Below are 18,373 nucleotides of genomic sequence, written 5' to 3'. Positions count from 1 at the left end.
GCCCCTGCGATGACGCCCCCCGCGGGAATGGCAGCTACCCACCCCAACGTGGAGGCTCCCCATGAGGAAACACTGGAGCTAAAAGCTAACAACAACAGAAAACAACAAAAGTAAAAGACAAAACAGTAATATAATCTAAGAACTAAAATCAGTATGATAAAATATGATAAAGTAAAAATAATCCCCAATAAAAAAAAAACAATAATAATAATAATAAATTACTCAAATTATTTAAAAGCTCAACTAAAAAGGTAGATCATGAGCTTCCTCTTAAAAATATCAACAGTCTCTGCGGACCTGACGTCCTCTGGCAGTCTATTCCAAAGTTGAGGACCAAAATGGCTGAATGCAGCCTCGCCGTTGGTTTTGGTCCTCACCCTAGGAATAATTAAAAGGCCGGCGCCAAAGGACCTCAGGATCCGCGAAGGTTGGTATGGTAAAAGCAAATCAGACAAATAAGATGGCCCTAGACCATTAACACATTTATAAACTAATAAAAGTACTTTAAAATCGATCCTGAAACACAAGGGTAGCCAATGCAGCGATTTTAAAACTGGTTTAATGTGCTCCCACCCTCTGGTTCTCGTCAACACCCGAGCGGCTGAATTCTGGAGTAGTTGTAAAGGAGAGATACTCTTTTTGGGGAGGCCAGGGCATTACGATAATCGAAACGACAGGAAATAAAAGCATGCATCAGCACTTCTGTGTTAGCCTGAGAGAGAAACGGGCGGACTCTAGTGATATTCTTAATGTGATAGAAACCTATCTTAGTTACATTTTTAATATGAGGAATAAAACTAAGCTCAGAGTCAAAGATGACGCCCAGGTTCTTCACACATTCTGAGTGTTTAAAATCTTGTAGTTTTGGTAAAAGTTTCTCTCTCTGACCTTCAGGGCCAATAACTAAAACCTCAGTTTTGTCCTGATTGAGCTGTATGAAATTTTCTGCCATCCATGACTTAATATCTAAAATGCAATTTAAAAGGGTATCAATGGGTCCTGTGTCATCAGGAGACACGGAAATATACAGCTGTGTGTCATCAGCATAGCTGTGGAAGCTGACGCCGTGTCTCATGATGACATCCCCAAGGGGAAGCATATAAAGATTAAAAAGTATTGGGCCTAAAATTGAACCTTGGGCAACCCCACGTTTAATTTCATGGGTTCTGGAGGAACAAGTATCCATACTTACAAAGAAAGATCGGTCTGTGAGATAGGAATAAAAACAGTTAAAAACAGTACCAGAGATGCCCACTAAGTCTATTTAATAAAATTTGGCGATCTACTGTATCAAAAGCAGCGCTTAGATACAGTAGCAACAATTTTGTGAGTTTTCTCACGTCTGCAGTGCACCTAATATCATTCAAAATCCTTAAAAGAGCCGTCCCTGTGGTTCATCCTAAAACCAGATTGATATTTCTCTAAAATATTATTTGTGTTTAAAAAATGATTTAACTGGAGAAACACAGTTTTTTCTCAAATCTTACTTAAAAATGGTAAGTTGGATAAAGGTCTGTAATTATTAAAAACGCTGGGGTCAGAGTTCCTCTTCTTCAGAAGGGGCTTCACCGCCACCGTTATAAAAGTTGGGAAGACGCCCATCTGGAGAGAGCAATTGACTATATTTAAAATTTGTTCCTCAAAGAATCCATAAAAAGTCTTAAAAAGAAATGTGGGAATTGGGTCCAAAAGGCAGGTTGTTGGATTTACCTGGGAGAAAACTCAACCAACTGTTCTTGCGTCAACCAGGGCAAAACGTCCCAGTGTGTCATGTGTCATCTTCCAAACCGCTTATCCTATACAGGGTCGCGGGGAGAGGTGCTGGAGCCTATCCCAGCCGTCAACCGGCGAAGGCAGACTACACCCCAAACTGGTCGCCAGCCAGTCGCAGGGCACACACAGACACCGTCACTGAGCGGGAATCGATCCCACGCTGCCCACACACAACTCAGGCGTGTGTACCACTACACTATCAGTGACTCTACGGCCCAATGTTTCCTCTTGTAAATGTGATTGTCCAGATTTACTGAAATTTGTGATGTGACGGGCTAAAAGACTGGATCTTATGCTATTGATTTTACTTCTGAAGTGGTCTGCAAAGTCCTCACAGAGAGCGTGTCTGTTGGTCTCTGTGGGGACTTGTTAAAATCAGAGCTACTTAAAAGTTCAAAGGTGGAGGAGAGGAATCTGTTTTTTTTTCTAATAACTGTAATGAGGTTTGAGAAATAGGAAATTCTTGCCCGTTTGACGGTTTTTATTTTTCATTGTAGGATTTTAGTTGTTCACATAATATTTCATGGTGTACTGTAAGTTTACTCTTTCTCCATCTCCTTTCTGCACTCCTGCATTTTCTTTTTGAAATTGTGATTGAAGTATTCCTCCACGGGGGTACAGTCTTTGTTTTTGTCGTTTTTATTAAAAGTGGAGCTACTGAGTCCAAGGCTGATTTCAGGTTCTGGTTAAAATTGTCAACAATAAAATCACAGGGTGCAGGTAAAATGTCGGCAGGAGTGCACTTTGAAATGTCAAAATTTGCAGCCACCTCAGAAGATAGGTAGCGTTTCCTCACTGTTCTCACCGGGGCTGCCAGATGGTTAAAACCGGTGATGTTAAAATACGCACAGTAATGGTCTGACACAGCCAGGTCAACAACAGAGGACACACCAGCGGACAGGCCATAGGTTATGACTAGGGGTGTAACGGTACACTCGAGTGTATTAATACGTTTCGGTATGGCATGTTCGGTTCGGTTCACTTGCGTTCGGTTCGGTCCACTTATTAGCGCGAGCTTACGCACGGACGCTGACTGTTGAATGCGGGAGACGAGAGTGGCGGCACAAAAGAGAGAGCCAGAAAAGAGCCAGAGCTCGAAGTTACCCGCGTATACTGCGGTCTCCTGTTTGGGAACATTCTGGCTTTCCTGTTCCCCATTGGCGAAGGGGAAAGGTGCGTGGATAAGTCCGAAAGTTGTGTGCCGACATTGCTACATGAAACCGGCGGCTATGTTGCGGCTAGCACGTCTAACATGCACGGCATCATCCGACTGTGAATGTTTCTTAGACGAGGAAGCAAGCAGTCTTTTTAGCCCAAAACGTCAAACTTAAATAGCGAGATTTATCATATTGTAGCGTCTTCCAGGAACACACCGTCAGACATAGTTTAATTTAAAATTTAAAACGTTTTTATTAATCCAAGTACAACTGCTCGCGCTCTTCTTTCTCCGCTGCTCCAATCACTTGTCGTGCGATGCATTCATGAACCTCGGAAACATCACAACTCAGCGACACACAAATCCGACCACAACACAGATAACCCAATTTGTTACAATATGTTGTTGAACATTCAAAGATCGCAATGCCTAAAAAGTGTATACAATTTCATAAAGACTTTTAAAAAAGTGTTCATTATAAAAAGAGTTTTAATATAGTTAGTGATAATTGTAACTGTAATTGTATGTATTTTTTTTTATCACAAAAAGTGTATACATGTACTGTAATGACAACTTAACTTGAATACTTAGGTGTGTCATAGGCTTTTGCTGCTGAGTGTTTAAAGATTTCAGTGTCTTAAAAATTTACTAAATTAAGAGATCTATATTGTTAGTGTATTTTTTTTATTCTGGTGTAATTTCTTAGAATATCACCCGAATGGTTCGCTATTTATTTTTTGGGAAAAAAAAAGTACCATTTACTTGTCATCTTTTCAAAATAAACATATATTTTTAAAAAATCTTTTTTTTTGTACCGAAAATATACCAAACCGAATTTTCCCCAAAAACCGAAACGAACCGAAATGTGATTTAGAACACCGTTACACCCCTAGTTATGACCAAATCCAGGATGTGTCCTCTGTTGTGAGTCAGCATATATCATATTCACCAGTACAGGCCAGTGTTAATTTGAAAAATGGCAAATTGTTGAAAAAAAATGTTCACTGAATTTCTACATTTACAATACAATACAATACAATACAATACAATTTTATTTGTATAGTGCATTTCACAACAGCTCCAGCTGTAACAAAGCACTTTACATGCAACAACAAAAATAGCCATAACACAACAAGTGAAATCAATAAATTAACACAAAACACTATATACAATAGACAATGGTAAACAGCCGAAAATTTGAAATTTGAAAAGCCAACAAATAGAAATGTGTCTTCAAACAGGTTCTAAAAATGGACAGAGAGGGGGCTTGCCTTACATCCAGTGGAAGGTCATTCCAAAGGGAAGGACCAGCGACAGAGAAGAAAAAAATGAGAAATAAGTAACAGTCTCCTTGCAAATGAGACAGACACAGCTGTTGCGTACTTCAGTGAAAAAATAGTCGGGCCACATTTTCCCCCCATGTCGGGCTTTGGACTGATATACATTACTCATCTTTTAAAACAAGAGCGAGAGCTCTCACGCTGTGCTCCATAAATAACGTTATGCTTTCAGTCATAAGCAGCAGTTGTGGGCAGTGGCCACACTACTAGTGTAACTACATTTCTCGGACTCTATCACTCTGTCAGACTGCGCGCACAAGGCAGAAGCCCGCCTGTGATGTGTCTCATGTGACCATGCACACAGAAACACGGCTGGCTTCTCTGGGTTAGAGTTCATCTTAGATAGACTGACACAAAGTTTTAAAGTTTGCTGTGGTCTGACGAGTCCATATTTCAAATTGTTTTTGGAAATCATGGATGTCGTCCTTCGGGCCCAAGAGAAAAACTACCATCCGGATTGTTATCAGCGCAAAGTTCAAAAGCCCGCATCTGTAATGGTGTAGGGGTGTGTTAGTGACCATGCACTGGCTTGCCATTAGTGTAGATCTGTTTTCCAGTGAAAATATGTGGCATATTATGAAGCGCAAAATATGACAGCGACCCCGGACTGTTAAGCATGTGAAGTTGTACATCAAGCAAGAATGGGAAACAATTGCACTTACAAAGCTTCAAAAATTAGTGCCCTCAGTTCCCAAATGCTTGTTGAGTGTTATTAAAAGGAAAGGTGATTCAACACAGTGGTAAACATGTCTATGTCCAAGCTTTTTTGGAATGTATCGCAGGCATCAAATTCAAAATGAGTTAATATTTGTGGTAACACGACAGGCTCAGTAGTCACCGATGGGATCAGGAAACAGGCAATAAACAGGCAATCGTCTTATAATAAAAATAATTTATTTCACAACATGGGAATTGCTAGACAATACTCTCAACAAAACTGGATGAGCCATGCTCTGCAAAAACACCAACGAAGTTACACAGAGCCAAGCTTTGGGGTAAAGAAAAACAACACACACGGATGACACAGGTAGCTAGCGACATTCCAAACAGAACAAATATTCAAACTTAAACTAACCGAGTCGCTCTGCAGAAGAAAACAAAAATGAAGGCGCTCGTCGGAAAATGGAGTATCTTCATGCACAGTGGTACACTAGCTAAGGGGTGCTATAGCCTCGTCTGAAATCTGCCTATCCCCTGTCAAGCAATGTATTTATTTATTAGCATTTAAGTTAGAAAACATTAAAACGTTCACAAGTAGCCATTGTGTTCTGTTTGCGCTGCGGCTGTCTGTGTTTCATGGGTTTAACCTGGACAGCCAGTTGGCAGACCTCTGAAGGCAGAGGTCAGACATCTTGCGTTGCCTCTGTTACTGACAAGCTCAGTTATATTTTTCGCTGAAAACACTGTTATCAGTGCATTTTACAAGAAAATTGAAAACAATGGACATACGGTAAGTGTTTTTCACAGCACAGCGACAAATAATTGGTTATTTAGCTGCATACTTTTAAGCAGAACATGCAGGTGCGCACAAATAAGAATACAGGTTATGTAAAAAAGTCAATCCTCATGTAGTGGAGATATGACATTTTAACACAGTGATACATCAAAACACAATTTCTTTCAGATAAGTAACATTTCCACGACTGCAATCATGTTTTTTCATTTTTTCATTTATTTATTTTTTAAATCTTGGTTTGGTATCTTGGCGTTTGACAAGAAGGTATTTCCTTGCATGAGTACTAACAAACAAATTTGTTGTTGACATTTTGATGCATGAATTGTATAACCGTGAGCGATTCCCTCCTTTGTCTACCCCTTCAGGATTTTGTCACAGAAAAAAAACACACCATAACTGTTTGACCAGAAGTAAATGAGCAAATGTTATAGAATTGTTCCTATTTACCTTTTGGTTGTACCAATGGGCCAGTTCTTGCTAAGATGTGTCCTTTTTTGTCTGGTTCTGAATATTCCAGCCTAAGTGGACAGATGACTATGTTTCCATTTTCACATGGACTATATTCTTCTCCATAGGCAATCTTCTGGAAAGGCGAGTCCAGAAAGCATTCGGTCAAAGACATCACTATCAGAAACATCTGAGGATAGTCATGACCAACATGGGAAGAAACCACCCCCAAGTCCAGGGAGGAAGGAGGAGTTGTCTCTGTACAAGAAGACCAAAAGAGCAATAACAAGCAAGAGATACACCATCTCCAAGCAAGAGGCTGAAGCAACAACACCTATCGAACTCATCAGCCGTGGTCCAGATGGGCGCTTTGTCGTTGATCCAACTGATGCAGAGTTTTCTGTCAAGCCCCGCCGAATTGAGGGGTTCCCCTTCGTGGAAGAATCTGATCTCTATCCTGAATTTCGGCAGTCGGATGAAGAGAATGACGATCTTAGGCCTCTTCCACCAGTTATGGCCCCCCTTCGACCTCACCAGATTTCACCCATCTCGAGTCATGAATCCTACCTCCAGCCTCCAGCCTACAGCCCTCGTTTCCAGAAGCCCTTTGAAGGTATGACTATCATGGAGAGCAGTCGACTCCAGGCGACAGGGCAGATTCGAGGCTCTCTCCATCATAGGGCTTTCTATGGCTACCTGGGCTCCCATGGGGATCATGATCCTCCTCCTCCTTTTTACATGACCGATACCAGTCCACTTAGCTCTGTCATGTCCTCCCCTCCATATCTGACAGAAAGTCCTTTTGGTTATCCCATGATTCCAGAAGAAATGGGGGAGGGTGATTTCACACAGTATGCTGTCTCTGGCTACCCTTATCCTCTGACACTAGCTTCTTCCTCCCATTCACCAGAATTCTGGCGGGGAATGGATTTTACATTTTCAACTGTGGAGGGTCCCCAATTCATTTTCCCACCCCACCACTCTTTGCATCTCCGCCATGATTCTCCCTATCCACCCCCACCCCCTGTTCTTCCCCTTAGTGCTTTCCAGACCTCCTCTCTCCCAATGCCTACCTATCCATCTGTATTGCCACTAGAAGCACCACAGGGCTACTCAAGCAAGTCCCCCAGCAAGACCAGGCCTCATGGCTCTCCAGCCAGGCATTTAGCTATGCAAGAGGCTCATTTAGGGCAGCTAAGACGTACAAGCCACGGTATGGGTGTTCCAGTTTTGCCTTACACCGATCCAATGGCTCATATCAGACCTACCACCCTCAGTAGCCTGGATACCCGATGGTTTGAATCTACCCCCCATTTTAGTCCAAGACAGGCTCGTAGGATGGATTCTGGTGTGCATCAGGTGGTTCTCCAGCCCTCTCGACTTTCCCCTCTGACCCAAAGCCCCTTTAGTTCTCAAGAGGGATCTCCTGAGATTGTTGTTCGTCCCCGGCCACGTCCAAACATTATTCAAACTCCCATCCCCCCAGAGATGTCTGAGATTACCCTCCTACCTCCTTCCACTGTCACCTTCTCAAGGAGATCTTCCCCTTCTTCCTCACCTGCACTAGGCCAGGGTAGCAGAAGATCCAGTCCTAGCTATCGTTCCCACATGGCCTTTGCTTCATCTGCAACCAGCTATCCAGCTTCCCAGTCGCCATCTCCACCCATGGAAAGCAGCAACATGTTTGGGCAGGTGCCATCTCACAGGAGGACTGCGGAGGAGATCCTTCCATCCGAGCCCTCTCCATCCCAGTTGTCAGCTTCAGGGTAGGTGCATCAGCCATATAGGTAGGGATTGAGTCATCCGCCCAACCCATAATGCTTTGATGTGACTTCACTTTAATACTTTGCTAACTAATGTAGCGTGCAACATCCATCAATTTGAAAAAAAACAAACAAACATCATCTTAAGAACATTACCTACTGACCTACCTGCACATACAATTTATATTTCTTGCCAACTCTTAAACCTCTTTCTGTTAATGCTGCTTTGGAATTCTATCCAAATATTTTACCACAGCAGTATTAAGGAACAGTCAAAAATGCACTCAGTACATTGAATCTTTCTCAATGAACTTCAATATATCATTGAGAACAAACGATATTACTAGATGTGTCTGTGATTTTTTTCGGCGCAATCCTTAGTCGGTTGATTGGCAGACATCTGCTCAGGATCCCTGTCTCCATTTAGATCATACATTATCTTGCTTTCACCTAACAGGAGGAATTCCCTAATATTAATCTAATTGAATCCCCAGATAAATATCCATTGTTATGTCTAGATCCAAGCGTTTGAGGATGCCTGTGTCATGCAGAGGGATGCTTTACGAAGAGTTCATCTTGGCAGGCCCTGCGGCCCATCCTCGGCCTGAGTAACCTGTTTTCATGACCAATTCTCCCCATCCACTTTTTCAGATCCTTTCCCAATCTACTTTCTTTTCTGTTTCTGTAACCCTTTTCTCAATGATCCCTTTAATTGCCTCACAAGAACCTCATTCCCAAGGGAAGGTTGTTGGGCCAAGTGTGTCACAGGGCCTGTCCGCTTCTCATGTTCCGCAATGTTGTCATCATTATGAATTAGGGACAGTATGGTAAGTTGGTTTTAATAGCTCCTGGAGTCTTACGTGCTTTGTTTTTGATTGATCTCAGCTATCTGGGCAGCGTTGTTGTGACCAAGTCCTCTTCACCGCAATAGGTAAGGGTTGGATCCATGTCTGAAAGGGGGGGGTTAGCAGGTGGGGCTTTTTTGATCACCTCGTCCTTTAAAGGGGAATACAAGAGATGCGTCTTGGCTCAATTTTTGCTTCGCTCAGTCAATTGTAGGTCATTTCAGTTGTTTTTTTTTTCTGTTTTGCAAAGCAAGCATTAGTATTCATACTCAATGCTGCAGTCGGAATATATTGAATATCAAGTGAGAAATGGATCACCAACATAGTTATATGGTCCGGTGGTTTGGCTAACTCACGTCATTATTATCTGGAAGCTAAGTCTCAGTGTAACAGTACCTGCAGTAGCGTCAAACAATTTACATGAAGGGTTACACACAACTGATTAGCAGAATGAAGACATAATTCTTTATCATTTACCCTTGACTGCCTTTGCCTTTGCATCCTGAGAAACACATTTAGGCAACAGGAGACCATGACCAACTGAGACTCCTCCTGCTTGAATTACTTTACTGTATCAACAAAAAGACTAGTAACCCAGCGTTATTTCTAAATATTTTTAGAAACTTTTAAAAAACAAAATTAGCTTCCACACTGCTCATTGTAGGTCATGTAGAGCGATGAGTGCGTCTTTACTTGCTCATCACCAAGGACGATTGCTGTAAAACCTTCTCAAGTGTCGCATTTTGCCATCAATAATTGAAATAATTTAATTTCTTGTATGATCTCCAAATAATATTTCCATCCAGTACATTGTAAGTATTGGGTTGTAAGTAACACTTAGCTGTGTCTCCACTGGGAGCCACAATTCCCCGTTGGCAGATTTATGATCTTAAACAAGCGCGCAGTTAAAATTGACAGTTTTTGAAACATTACCTCAAGTAATTAAAAAGCATCCATCAATCTATCCATCCATCCATTTCCTTCCGTGTATTCGGGGTCAGGCCGCGGGCGCAGAAGCTTTAGCAGTGAAGCCCAGACGTCCCTCTCCCCAGCCTTCAGGAGGGACACCAAGGCGTTCCCAGGCCAGCCGGGAGACAGTCTCTCCAGCAGGTCCTGGGTGGTCCCCGGGGGCCTCCTAAGATGTGTAGGATGTGCCCAGAACATCTCACCAGGGAGGCGTCCAGGAGGCATCCCAATTGAAAAGCAAACGAATCAAAAAGCATATAACAGATACAGAAACACCAACGACGCTCTTCTAATTTTTTAATACGTATCCCATTTGCCTACATTGTCTTAAAACTTGTAAAGCATGAAACAAATACTTGGATAAAAAAAATTGCTTTCAGATTCAGGTAAATGCTGCAGGACATTTCTCTCAGTCATGTGAAGCAAGTGTCACACTATACAGCACGTGCCCCTCGATCCGGAAGAACAAAAATTTGGGAACACAGGAGTGCTGACATAAAGTTCAAGTGACCTGCTCGATGAAAAGCTTTTGAATGTATTCCCCTTTAAAGTTCTGTTCCATGTGCAAACTGCCATGCATGCCATTGCTAAATCCTCCTCCGTTTCAAAAAACAAACAATTCTATTGAGTAATTCTTGTTACATTTCTTGTCCTAGTGCTTCGCTTTTCTTTGGCTTATTTTTCATTATGTGACTGTTCCCGCGTAGTCATTTCCCCTCCAGCCATCTCTCCCCCTGTCAGCATGGTGAAGCCCATTGTAGACAGTTTCCATGTCTATGAATACATATCGATAATGCTTTGTTGCTCAGCTGTGATTTTCCTTCCTGTTCTAATGATCCTTGGTTTCTCTCTGCAGCCACTGTGGAAAGATGGATGGCCCCACTGTAATACTAATTGTTTTCTGTGCTTCAAGACACATAAATAGGCTTATGGTGTGTGAGTGGCAGAAATCTCTGGGCTACCAAGTCATAAGTGCCTTCACAAAGAGAGAGCTAAAGATACATTTTGATGCCACTGACAAGCCACACCAAGGGAGCATTTGCATCTGTTATTTTCAGAGTAGGAAAGATTCATGTAAAATACATAGAAATATAGTTTATAATTTCAACTTCTCATCAAATGTCATATTCATTTAAATGTTATATTAATTTTTATATGCTCCAAAATGAACAATGTCAGTCTCAAATGGAGATTGGATCATTTCATCAAAATATGCATATTCCAAATGAGCCCTCTTAACCGGTGTTTAAGGCTGTTGAAATTTTATCAACTAATGTAGCAGCTCACAAGATCATAACACGTTTAGGAAGACAGCACCTTAAAGTGTCTCATGTTGATCCTTTAACAAAGTGTTGCACCTCTTGCATGGATCAAGGAGGACTCAATTAGAGTTAGGATCCAATTATATTCCCTTGAAAATATTTGGCATGGAGTTATTACCCTTTTTCCCTTTTTGTTCTCCTTATTTAGAAAACGTCGAGGCGCGCCGAGTGTCCGTTCGGGGTCTGAGAGGATTGATGCTCTGAGATACCAACGTATTAGAAAAGCTAAGAAGATGACAATGAATAACAATAACTCCAAGACTAGGAGGAAAGCAGGTATGTTGGCATGAACATGGTTTGTTACCTTTCAACATCAAGCACATACATTGGACCCCCAATTTGGCACCCACAAATTCACGTATTTGTGGATTTTTTTGTGTCAATTTTTTTTATTTTATAGATATAGATATGTGTATATATATATATATATATATATATATATTTTTTTTTTTTTTTTTTTTTTTTTTTTTTTTTTTGTGGCGGGGGAGGACAATCAACACCCCCCCCATTTTTTGTGGGAAATGCTTATTGGCCATTTATTTCTGATTATTCAAGAATGTTGGTGGTTCCTTTTTTTTCAATAATAACAATTACAATGCATTTGTATAGGCCATCAATTACGCACGGATTTTCTGTATTCGTGGGGCAGCCCGGTTGTTATCCCCAGCAAATAGTGGTGGTCCACTATGTTCTATTATTACCAGCTTGAAAAATATACATTCTGCTGGTTTGTTTGTAATCATACAACTATAAAATGTCACACTTTCATCAAGCTTTCACTACCTACCCAGAACCCATGATCATTGGTAAAGGTTTGATCAGCCAGTAAATGAAAAGTTTCTCCTTTTGGCTCAGTTTTCTCTTCACCTTTTACAGTAGGATTGTTTGTTGTCATTCTCAGGCTCCATTCTTCCCCCGCCCATGAACAAGGCATGTGATAATATAAATGAGGCAGTAGCATTTTGAACAGAGCTGCAACAAAATACTGTATTGCAAATTTGAACCTACTATAAGGCTTGTGTTCAAGTTCATGAAACCCTTGTTGGAGCTGGCCGGAAGAGGAGTTGTCCCAAATAACACTGAACAGCTGTAATTTTATTCACGTGTTCACATACCTGTATGAATTTTGCATTGTTAATAAAGCAAAATTATTTTTGGGGTATATGAAATATATCAGAAGTTGTCTTCCAGTCACCCTAACCTTAATTTTGTTATTTGATAGTGAACACAATGGAACTATATGAGCTGGTTTCTAGCCATAGATGTGGTGGCTGTAAACTATCCAGTGTTTCCTCTTCCAGGTGTCTCCACCTCTCAGACCCAGCAGGCCCACATCACTCAGGTACTTCAGCCCGAAGAAGCGCTCTACCTCCACAGGAAAAAGAAACGGCTCCTCCTACATGATCCATACACTCGCTTCTCTGCTCTGCTGTACCGCCGGCCCCTTCGAGAAGACCAGAAGGCTATCTTGGCTTGTATGGACAACGTAGAACTAGACCATGCCACCTTCCTCTGAAAACCCACACAAATTAAGGTCAAATATATTGTATGTCGACACGTTTTAGAACTTCTTCCCTTTGCAGTGTATTAACTGCTGAGGGGAGGAGCACGACTTTGAAGCATTTCAATTTGGTGCAACCTGTTCAACCAGTGGGCAATTCAACCATTTATGATGGTTTTCTACATTTATTATGACAATGAATGAAGTTTGAACACTTCAATCAGATCGATATCCATTTAACCCTGATGACAATCCCTCCAAAATCTGAAAAGTTGGGTTATTATGTATTTCTAAATGATGGCCTCTGGAATCAATGTGCTAATCACCATGTTCCCTATATGGTCACATTTAGTATTATTCTCAATGTGTTTACATTTCTAGCAAATGAAATCAGAATGATACCTGCCATAGTTTTGCAAAGTTTTTCTCCAGTGCAAAAAGTTATTTCAAAATAGGCGGTACTCTACCAACATTTTCTTTGAAATCCCAATTTTCCTCCTGTTTAGTTAGCCAATTGAAACGCATTTCAGGCTTGCATCATGTTGCCTGTGCTAAGTGAGTGAGTACAGGACCCTTCAAAGTAGCGTAGGTCTCCGTTTACAGCCACACCTTCCACCAGATCCTGCTCACCTTTTTTAATTCTGCTGAAACTCAAAAAAGAAAAAGGGTGCTCTCACTTCTAATGTATACCTCACAGAACAGGACGTGGGACCACACAGGACCAACGTATAGTACAATTCACCTCTTTGCAGAAATGACTTTACTGTTGGCTTGTGGCATGTTTTATTTAGCCGGACTGTATTTCACAGAAACAGTCAATCTCTGGCCTTAGTGAGCCTGGACAAGAGGAAATCATGAACAGGAGCTCCAGGCACTCTTTCATTTCTCACATCTGAAAAGAATTTGCACTGGAGCAAAATCTTGCTATGTCCATTCATTTGTTTCAGTTTTTACACCATAGTCTCCAGTTCTTCTACTGTAGGTAGTATAGAGGGCTCAAAATCCTAACCAGAATAAATTATCAAGACAAAACTAAAATAGCTAAAAAGTAAAAGGATTTTGTGCCATAGTACTGGATTTGCCAACATAGAGAATTTAACTGAGCTAAATGTTTCTGTCTGGTTGCGTGCCTCATCCATCCACTTACTTAACCTGGTTAAGGTCGCGGGGAGCTGGAGCCTGTCCAAGCTGAGCTGATCTTTGGGGAAAAGGCCGATGAGACCTACAACTCGTCGCCAGTCGACGACAGGACACATAAAGACTGACAAGCGTACACACTCACATTCGCACCGCCACACGCTGCCTGCACTGAAGTCAGGCAAGTGAACCACTACACCATCAGTGACCTGCTGCTTGCTTCACATCACATCAACTCGCTAATGTTATTTCTACTGAGCCATTTTGCTCCACAGTACGAATGTAATTTTCCATTTTGTTAGCCTTTGTATGCGGTCTCATGCTGTAAGTGAGACTAAGAACAGTCACCTATTAAGAAATAGGATGGGCAATTTAGAGGCAGCTACATTTTTCAGCCACACTTTTTGTTTCCTCTTTTTTCTTTAAATATTCATTTTATTTCATTTTGGAAGGTATAAAGACGTTAAAATCTGCTCTTCGACAGACAGAGTGAATACTGTTGGGATGAAATGAAGAACAGGAGGTGTCATAATAATCACGGACTTAGATTATTGCGTTTCATCTTACTGAGTTACAGTCAGACTTGAGGATTGCTATACACCACATTGCTCAAAGTATTTGCTCACCTATCTTGACTTAGCATATCAACTAAATGACATCCCATTTCGGAGGGCTTAATGTGACATCAATTCATCTTCTGCAGCTGTTACGACGTCAACTCTTTTGGGATGGCTTTCCACAAGGTTTAGGAGTATGTTTCCGAGAATGTTTGACCATTCTTCCAGAAGCGCTTTTGTGAAGTCACACACTGATGTTGAACGAGAAGGCCTGGCTCTGAGTCCCCGCTCTTATTCATCCCAAAGGCGTTCTATCTGTTTGAGGTTAGGACTTTGTGCAGGCCAGTCAGGTTCAACTCTCTCTCTCTCTCTCTCATGCGTGTCATCCATGTCACTGGAACAGAAAGCGTCCTTTCCAAACTGTTTTCACTGAATTGGAAGCATGTCAAGCAATTCCATGCTCCCAAATTTGTTAGAATAGTTTAGGGACGGCCCCCTGTTTCACCATGACTGTACACAAAACAAGGTCCATAAAGACATGGATGAGATGAGATCATTTCTTGTGGAAGAACTTGACTTTCCTGCAGAAAGTCTTAACCTCAACACAACAGAACACTCTTGGGATGAATTATAGCAGCCACTGCGAGCCAGGCCTTCTCGTCAAAACACTGTGTGTGACCTCACAAGTAAACTCGGGAAGAATAGTCAAACATTCCAAGAAACACATTCAAAAATGAAACCTTGTGGAAAGCCTTCCCACAAGAGTTAAGAATGCAAAGAATGGACCAATGTCATAAATTGTATGGATTAAGAATGAGATGCCATTTGAGTTCATATCAAAGTCAAGGCTGGTGAGCGAATAATTGAATAATTTAGATTATATGTATATTGAAAAAATATTGTTATTGTCATCATGATAATGGCATTGCAATATGCATTTCATAGGGAATTGTATGTTTTCATCTGACTTGGACCAATCAGATGCAACCTTAAATTTGCATCGCCATCCAATAATTGAACAATATCTGGGAGTATTATTAACACTGAATAACATATTTAAAAAACAAAACAAAACTATATATATATATATATATATATATATATATATATATATATACATATGTGTATATATATATATATATATATATATATACATATGTGTGTGTGTAAGTTATCACAATTATATAGCTAATACTAGATTGAGCCTGCTTATTTTACCGCATGAAAAACATTTATTTCTCTCATTAGAAAATAAATATATATATTAATATATATATATAAAAATATATAATAAAATAAAAAATGTCATTTCTTTAGGTACATGTTAAATATTGCAATAATATTGATAACGAAAGGGCCATATATATATATATATATATATATATATATATATATATATATATATATATACAGTGGTACCTCTACTTACGAACGTCTCTTGATACGAAATTTTCAAGTTATGAAACGCCTCAACTGGAAAATATTGCCTCTTGTTACGAAAGAAATTTCAGCATACGAAAGGTAAAAATAGGGTATGGGCTGCTACTCGTTTCCTGAACGCAACATACTCATTGCTGCTCTGCCATTGGCTATTACCTAGCATCTTCCTGGCATCCCATTGTCTAAGAGGGACCTCTACCGCATGTGTGTGTACCGTATGTGCGTAGATAGACAGGTAGATAGATATATATGTGATAGATATGTCTATGCAGCGTCCTCATCATTAGCCCCTCGGGCCATGAGATGTTCCGATCATTTTACGTGAATTAGAAACGAGGAAAAGAAAACAAGTAGAAAATCGTTTTTTTTGTCCATACAAACAAAGCAAGAGATAATAGAAAAGTATGAAAAAGGAATGCATTTAGTTGATCTCGCCAAAGAATATGACCGTAGTGTATCGACAGCCACCATTTTATTAAATCATTTATTTACAAAACGCCAGGCAAAAACCACTTCTGAGAGAGAACATTTGAGAGGGCAAAGAGGGCAAAAAGCGATGAGGACAGCAATTGAAAGGTAAACGACCATCATTTTTATTCTTTACTCTATTCTTTGTTTTTTACATTATGCACAACTCTCATTTATCGTGCAATTGTAACATGTACTTGTTACATGTTTTGATGCATTTTTATGCTTTATAAAGCATTTCTGTCTGAATATTGGGGAGCTTGGAACGGATTAGGACATTTACATGGAAAACGCGTCTCTACTTACAAAATTTTCTACTTAAGAAATGTCTTCCAGAACCAATTAATTTCGTAAGTAGAGGTACCACTGTATACGGTGGGTACGGAAAGTATTCAGACCCCTCGGAATTTTTCACTTTGTATCATTGCAGCCATTTGCCCAAATCAAAAAAGTTCATTTTATTTCTCATTAAGGTACACTCAGCACCATATCTTGACAGAAAAATAAAGAAAGTTTTGCTAATTTATGAAAATAGAAAAACTGAAGGAACTGCCAAAGGAGATCAGATACAGATATGCAAGGCGCAGATCTGGCCAAGGTTACAAAAGAATTTCTCCAGCACTCAACGTTTAAAAGCACAGTGGCCTCCATAATCCTTAAATGGAAGAAGTGTAGGATGACCACAACTCTTCCTCGACCTGGCCGTCCTGCCAAACTGAGCAATCGTGGGAGAAGAGCCTTGGTGAGAGAGGTAAAGAAGAGCCCAAAGATCACTGTGGCTGACCTCGAGAGATGCAGTAGGGAGATGGGAGAAAGTTACACAAAGTCAACTATCACTGCAGCCCTCCACCAGTCTGGGCTTTATGGCAGAGTGGCCCAACGGAAGCCTCGCCCGCATAGTGTTTGCTGAAAAACACATGAAGGACTCCTAGACTATGAGAAATAAGATTCTCTGGTCTGATGAGACCAAGATTGAACTTTTTGGTGTTAATTCTAAGCGGTATGTGTGGAGAAAACCACATCATCATCTGCCCAATACAATCCCTACAATGAAACATGGTGGTGGGAGCATCATGTTGTGGGGGTGTTTTTCAGCTGCAGGGATAGGAAGACCGGTTGTAATTGAAGGAAAGATGAATGCGGCCAAGTACAACAATATCCTGGAAGAAAACCTCTGCCAGAGTGCTCATGACCTCAGACTGGGAAAGGTTCACCTTTCAACAGGACAATGTCCCGAAGCACACAGCTAAAATGAGAGTGGCTTCGGAACAACTCTGTGACCGTTCTTGACTGGCCCAGCCAGAGCCTTGGCCTAAACCCGATTGAGCATCTCTGGAGAGGGCCGAAAATGGCTGTCCACCACCATTCACCATCCAACCTGACAGAACTGGAGAGGATCTGCAAGGAAGAATTCCAGGAGATTCCCATATCCAGGTGTGAAAAACATGTTGCATCATTCCCAATAAGACTCATGGCTGTACTAGCTCAAAGGGGTGCTTCTCCTAAAATGCTTCACGGTCTGAATACTTATGACCATATGATATTTCCGTTTTTCTTTTTTTTTTTTAATTTGGAAACATTTATACATTTCTGATTTTTTCAAGATTGGGTGCTGAGTGTACATTAATGAGAAATAAAATGAACTTTTTTGATTTTGGCAAATGGCTGCAATGGCACAGAAAGTCAACAATTTCAAGGGGTCTAAATACTTTCCGTATACACTGTATAGATGTATATATAAAAAATATGTGTATGTGAATCATTTTGAGTGAAGATTCTATCCCAGCCACAAGGCCAGCAAAGTCTTCTGAAATATGCTACAATTGAGATAATTACATTTAGTGTTTTTCAACCATTTTCCACAGCTAATATCGTAAAACATTTTCAATGGACTCTAAACCATTGATATTGTCCCTATACTCACAAAACACCTAATATACGAAGGTTAAATAAAATGCTTCACTATATATTTTTTTAGTTAATTGTCATATTTCAAAATTTAAATTCCATAATTTCAGATTAACATTTCCCATTGGTTTGGCCTTACTTACAAATACAGAATAAAGTATGGACATTTTGCCAAACACAATTTAACAATGAAATGATAATTACTACTACTTGATGCCAATTTAAATAGTAATTTATGATACTATTTATATTTTACCAAGGGTTGCTGAACAACCTTTGAGCAATGTTGTACTC

At 40.4% G+C, this 18,373-nt stretch overlaps 1 protein-coding gene across 6 annotated transcripts in view; it reads left to right on the top strand.

Annotated features, from left to right (window-relative positions):
• The window catches only part of igsf9bb (immunoglobulin superfamily, member 9Bb), a 103,562-nt gene extending 88,231 nt beyond the window's left edge, over positions 1–15,331 (top strand). For 3 of the 6 annotated variants that reach the window (XM_086013036.1, XM_086013035.1, XM_086013038.1), the window contains exons 18-21: positions 6,301–7,938; positions 11,217–11,344; positions 12,370–12,602; positions 13,731–15,331. In XM_086013036.1, the coding sequence (XP_085869162.1) occupies positions 6,301–7,938; positions 11,217–11,344; positions 12,370–12,584 (1,981 nt within the window). In that variant the 3' untranslated portion in view covers positions 12,585–12,602; positions 13,731–15,331. Of the gene's footprint in view, positions 1–6,300; positions 7,939–8,820; positions 8,867–11,216; positions 11,345–12,369; positions 12,603–13,730 lie in introns of those variants that run through there. The other 3 variants (XM_086013040.1, XM_086013037.1, XM_086013039.1) reach the window with 3 other exon arrangements.
• Positions 15,332–18,373: the final 3,042 nt, after the last annotated feature.

Source organism: Filicampus tigris, chromosome 17 (assembly GCF_054856515.1).
Source record: "Filicampus tigris isolate MCC_2025a chromosome 17, RoL_Ftig_1.0, whole genome shotgun sequence".
Taxonomy (NCBI): Eukaryota; Metazoa; Chordata; class Actinopteri; order Syngnathiformes; family Syngnathidae; genus Filicampus; species Filicampus tigris.
This window is presented reverse-complemented; position numbering and strand designations above follow the sequence as displayed.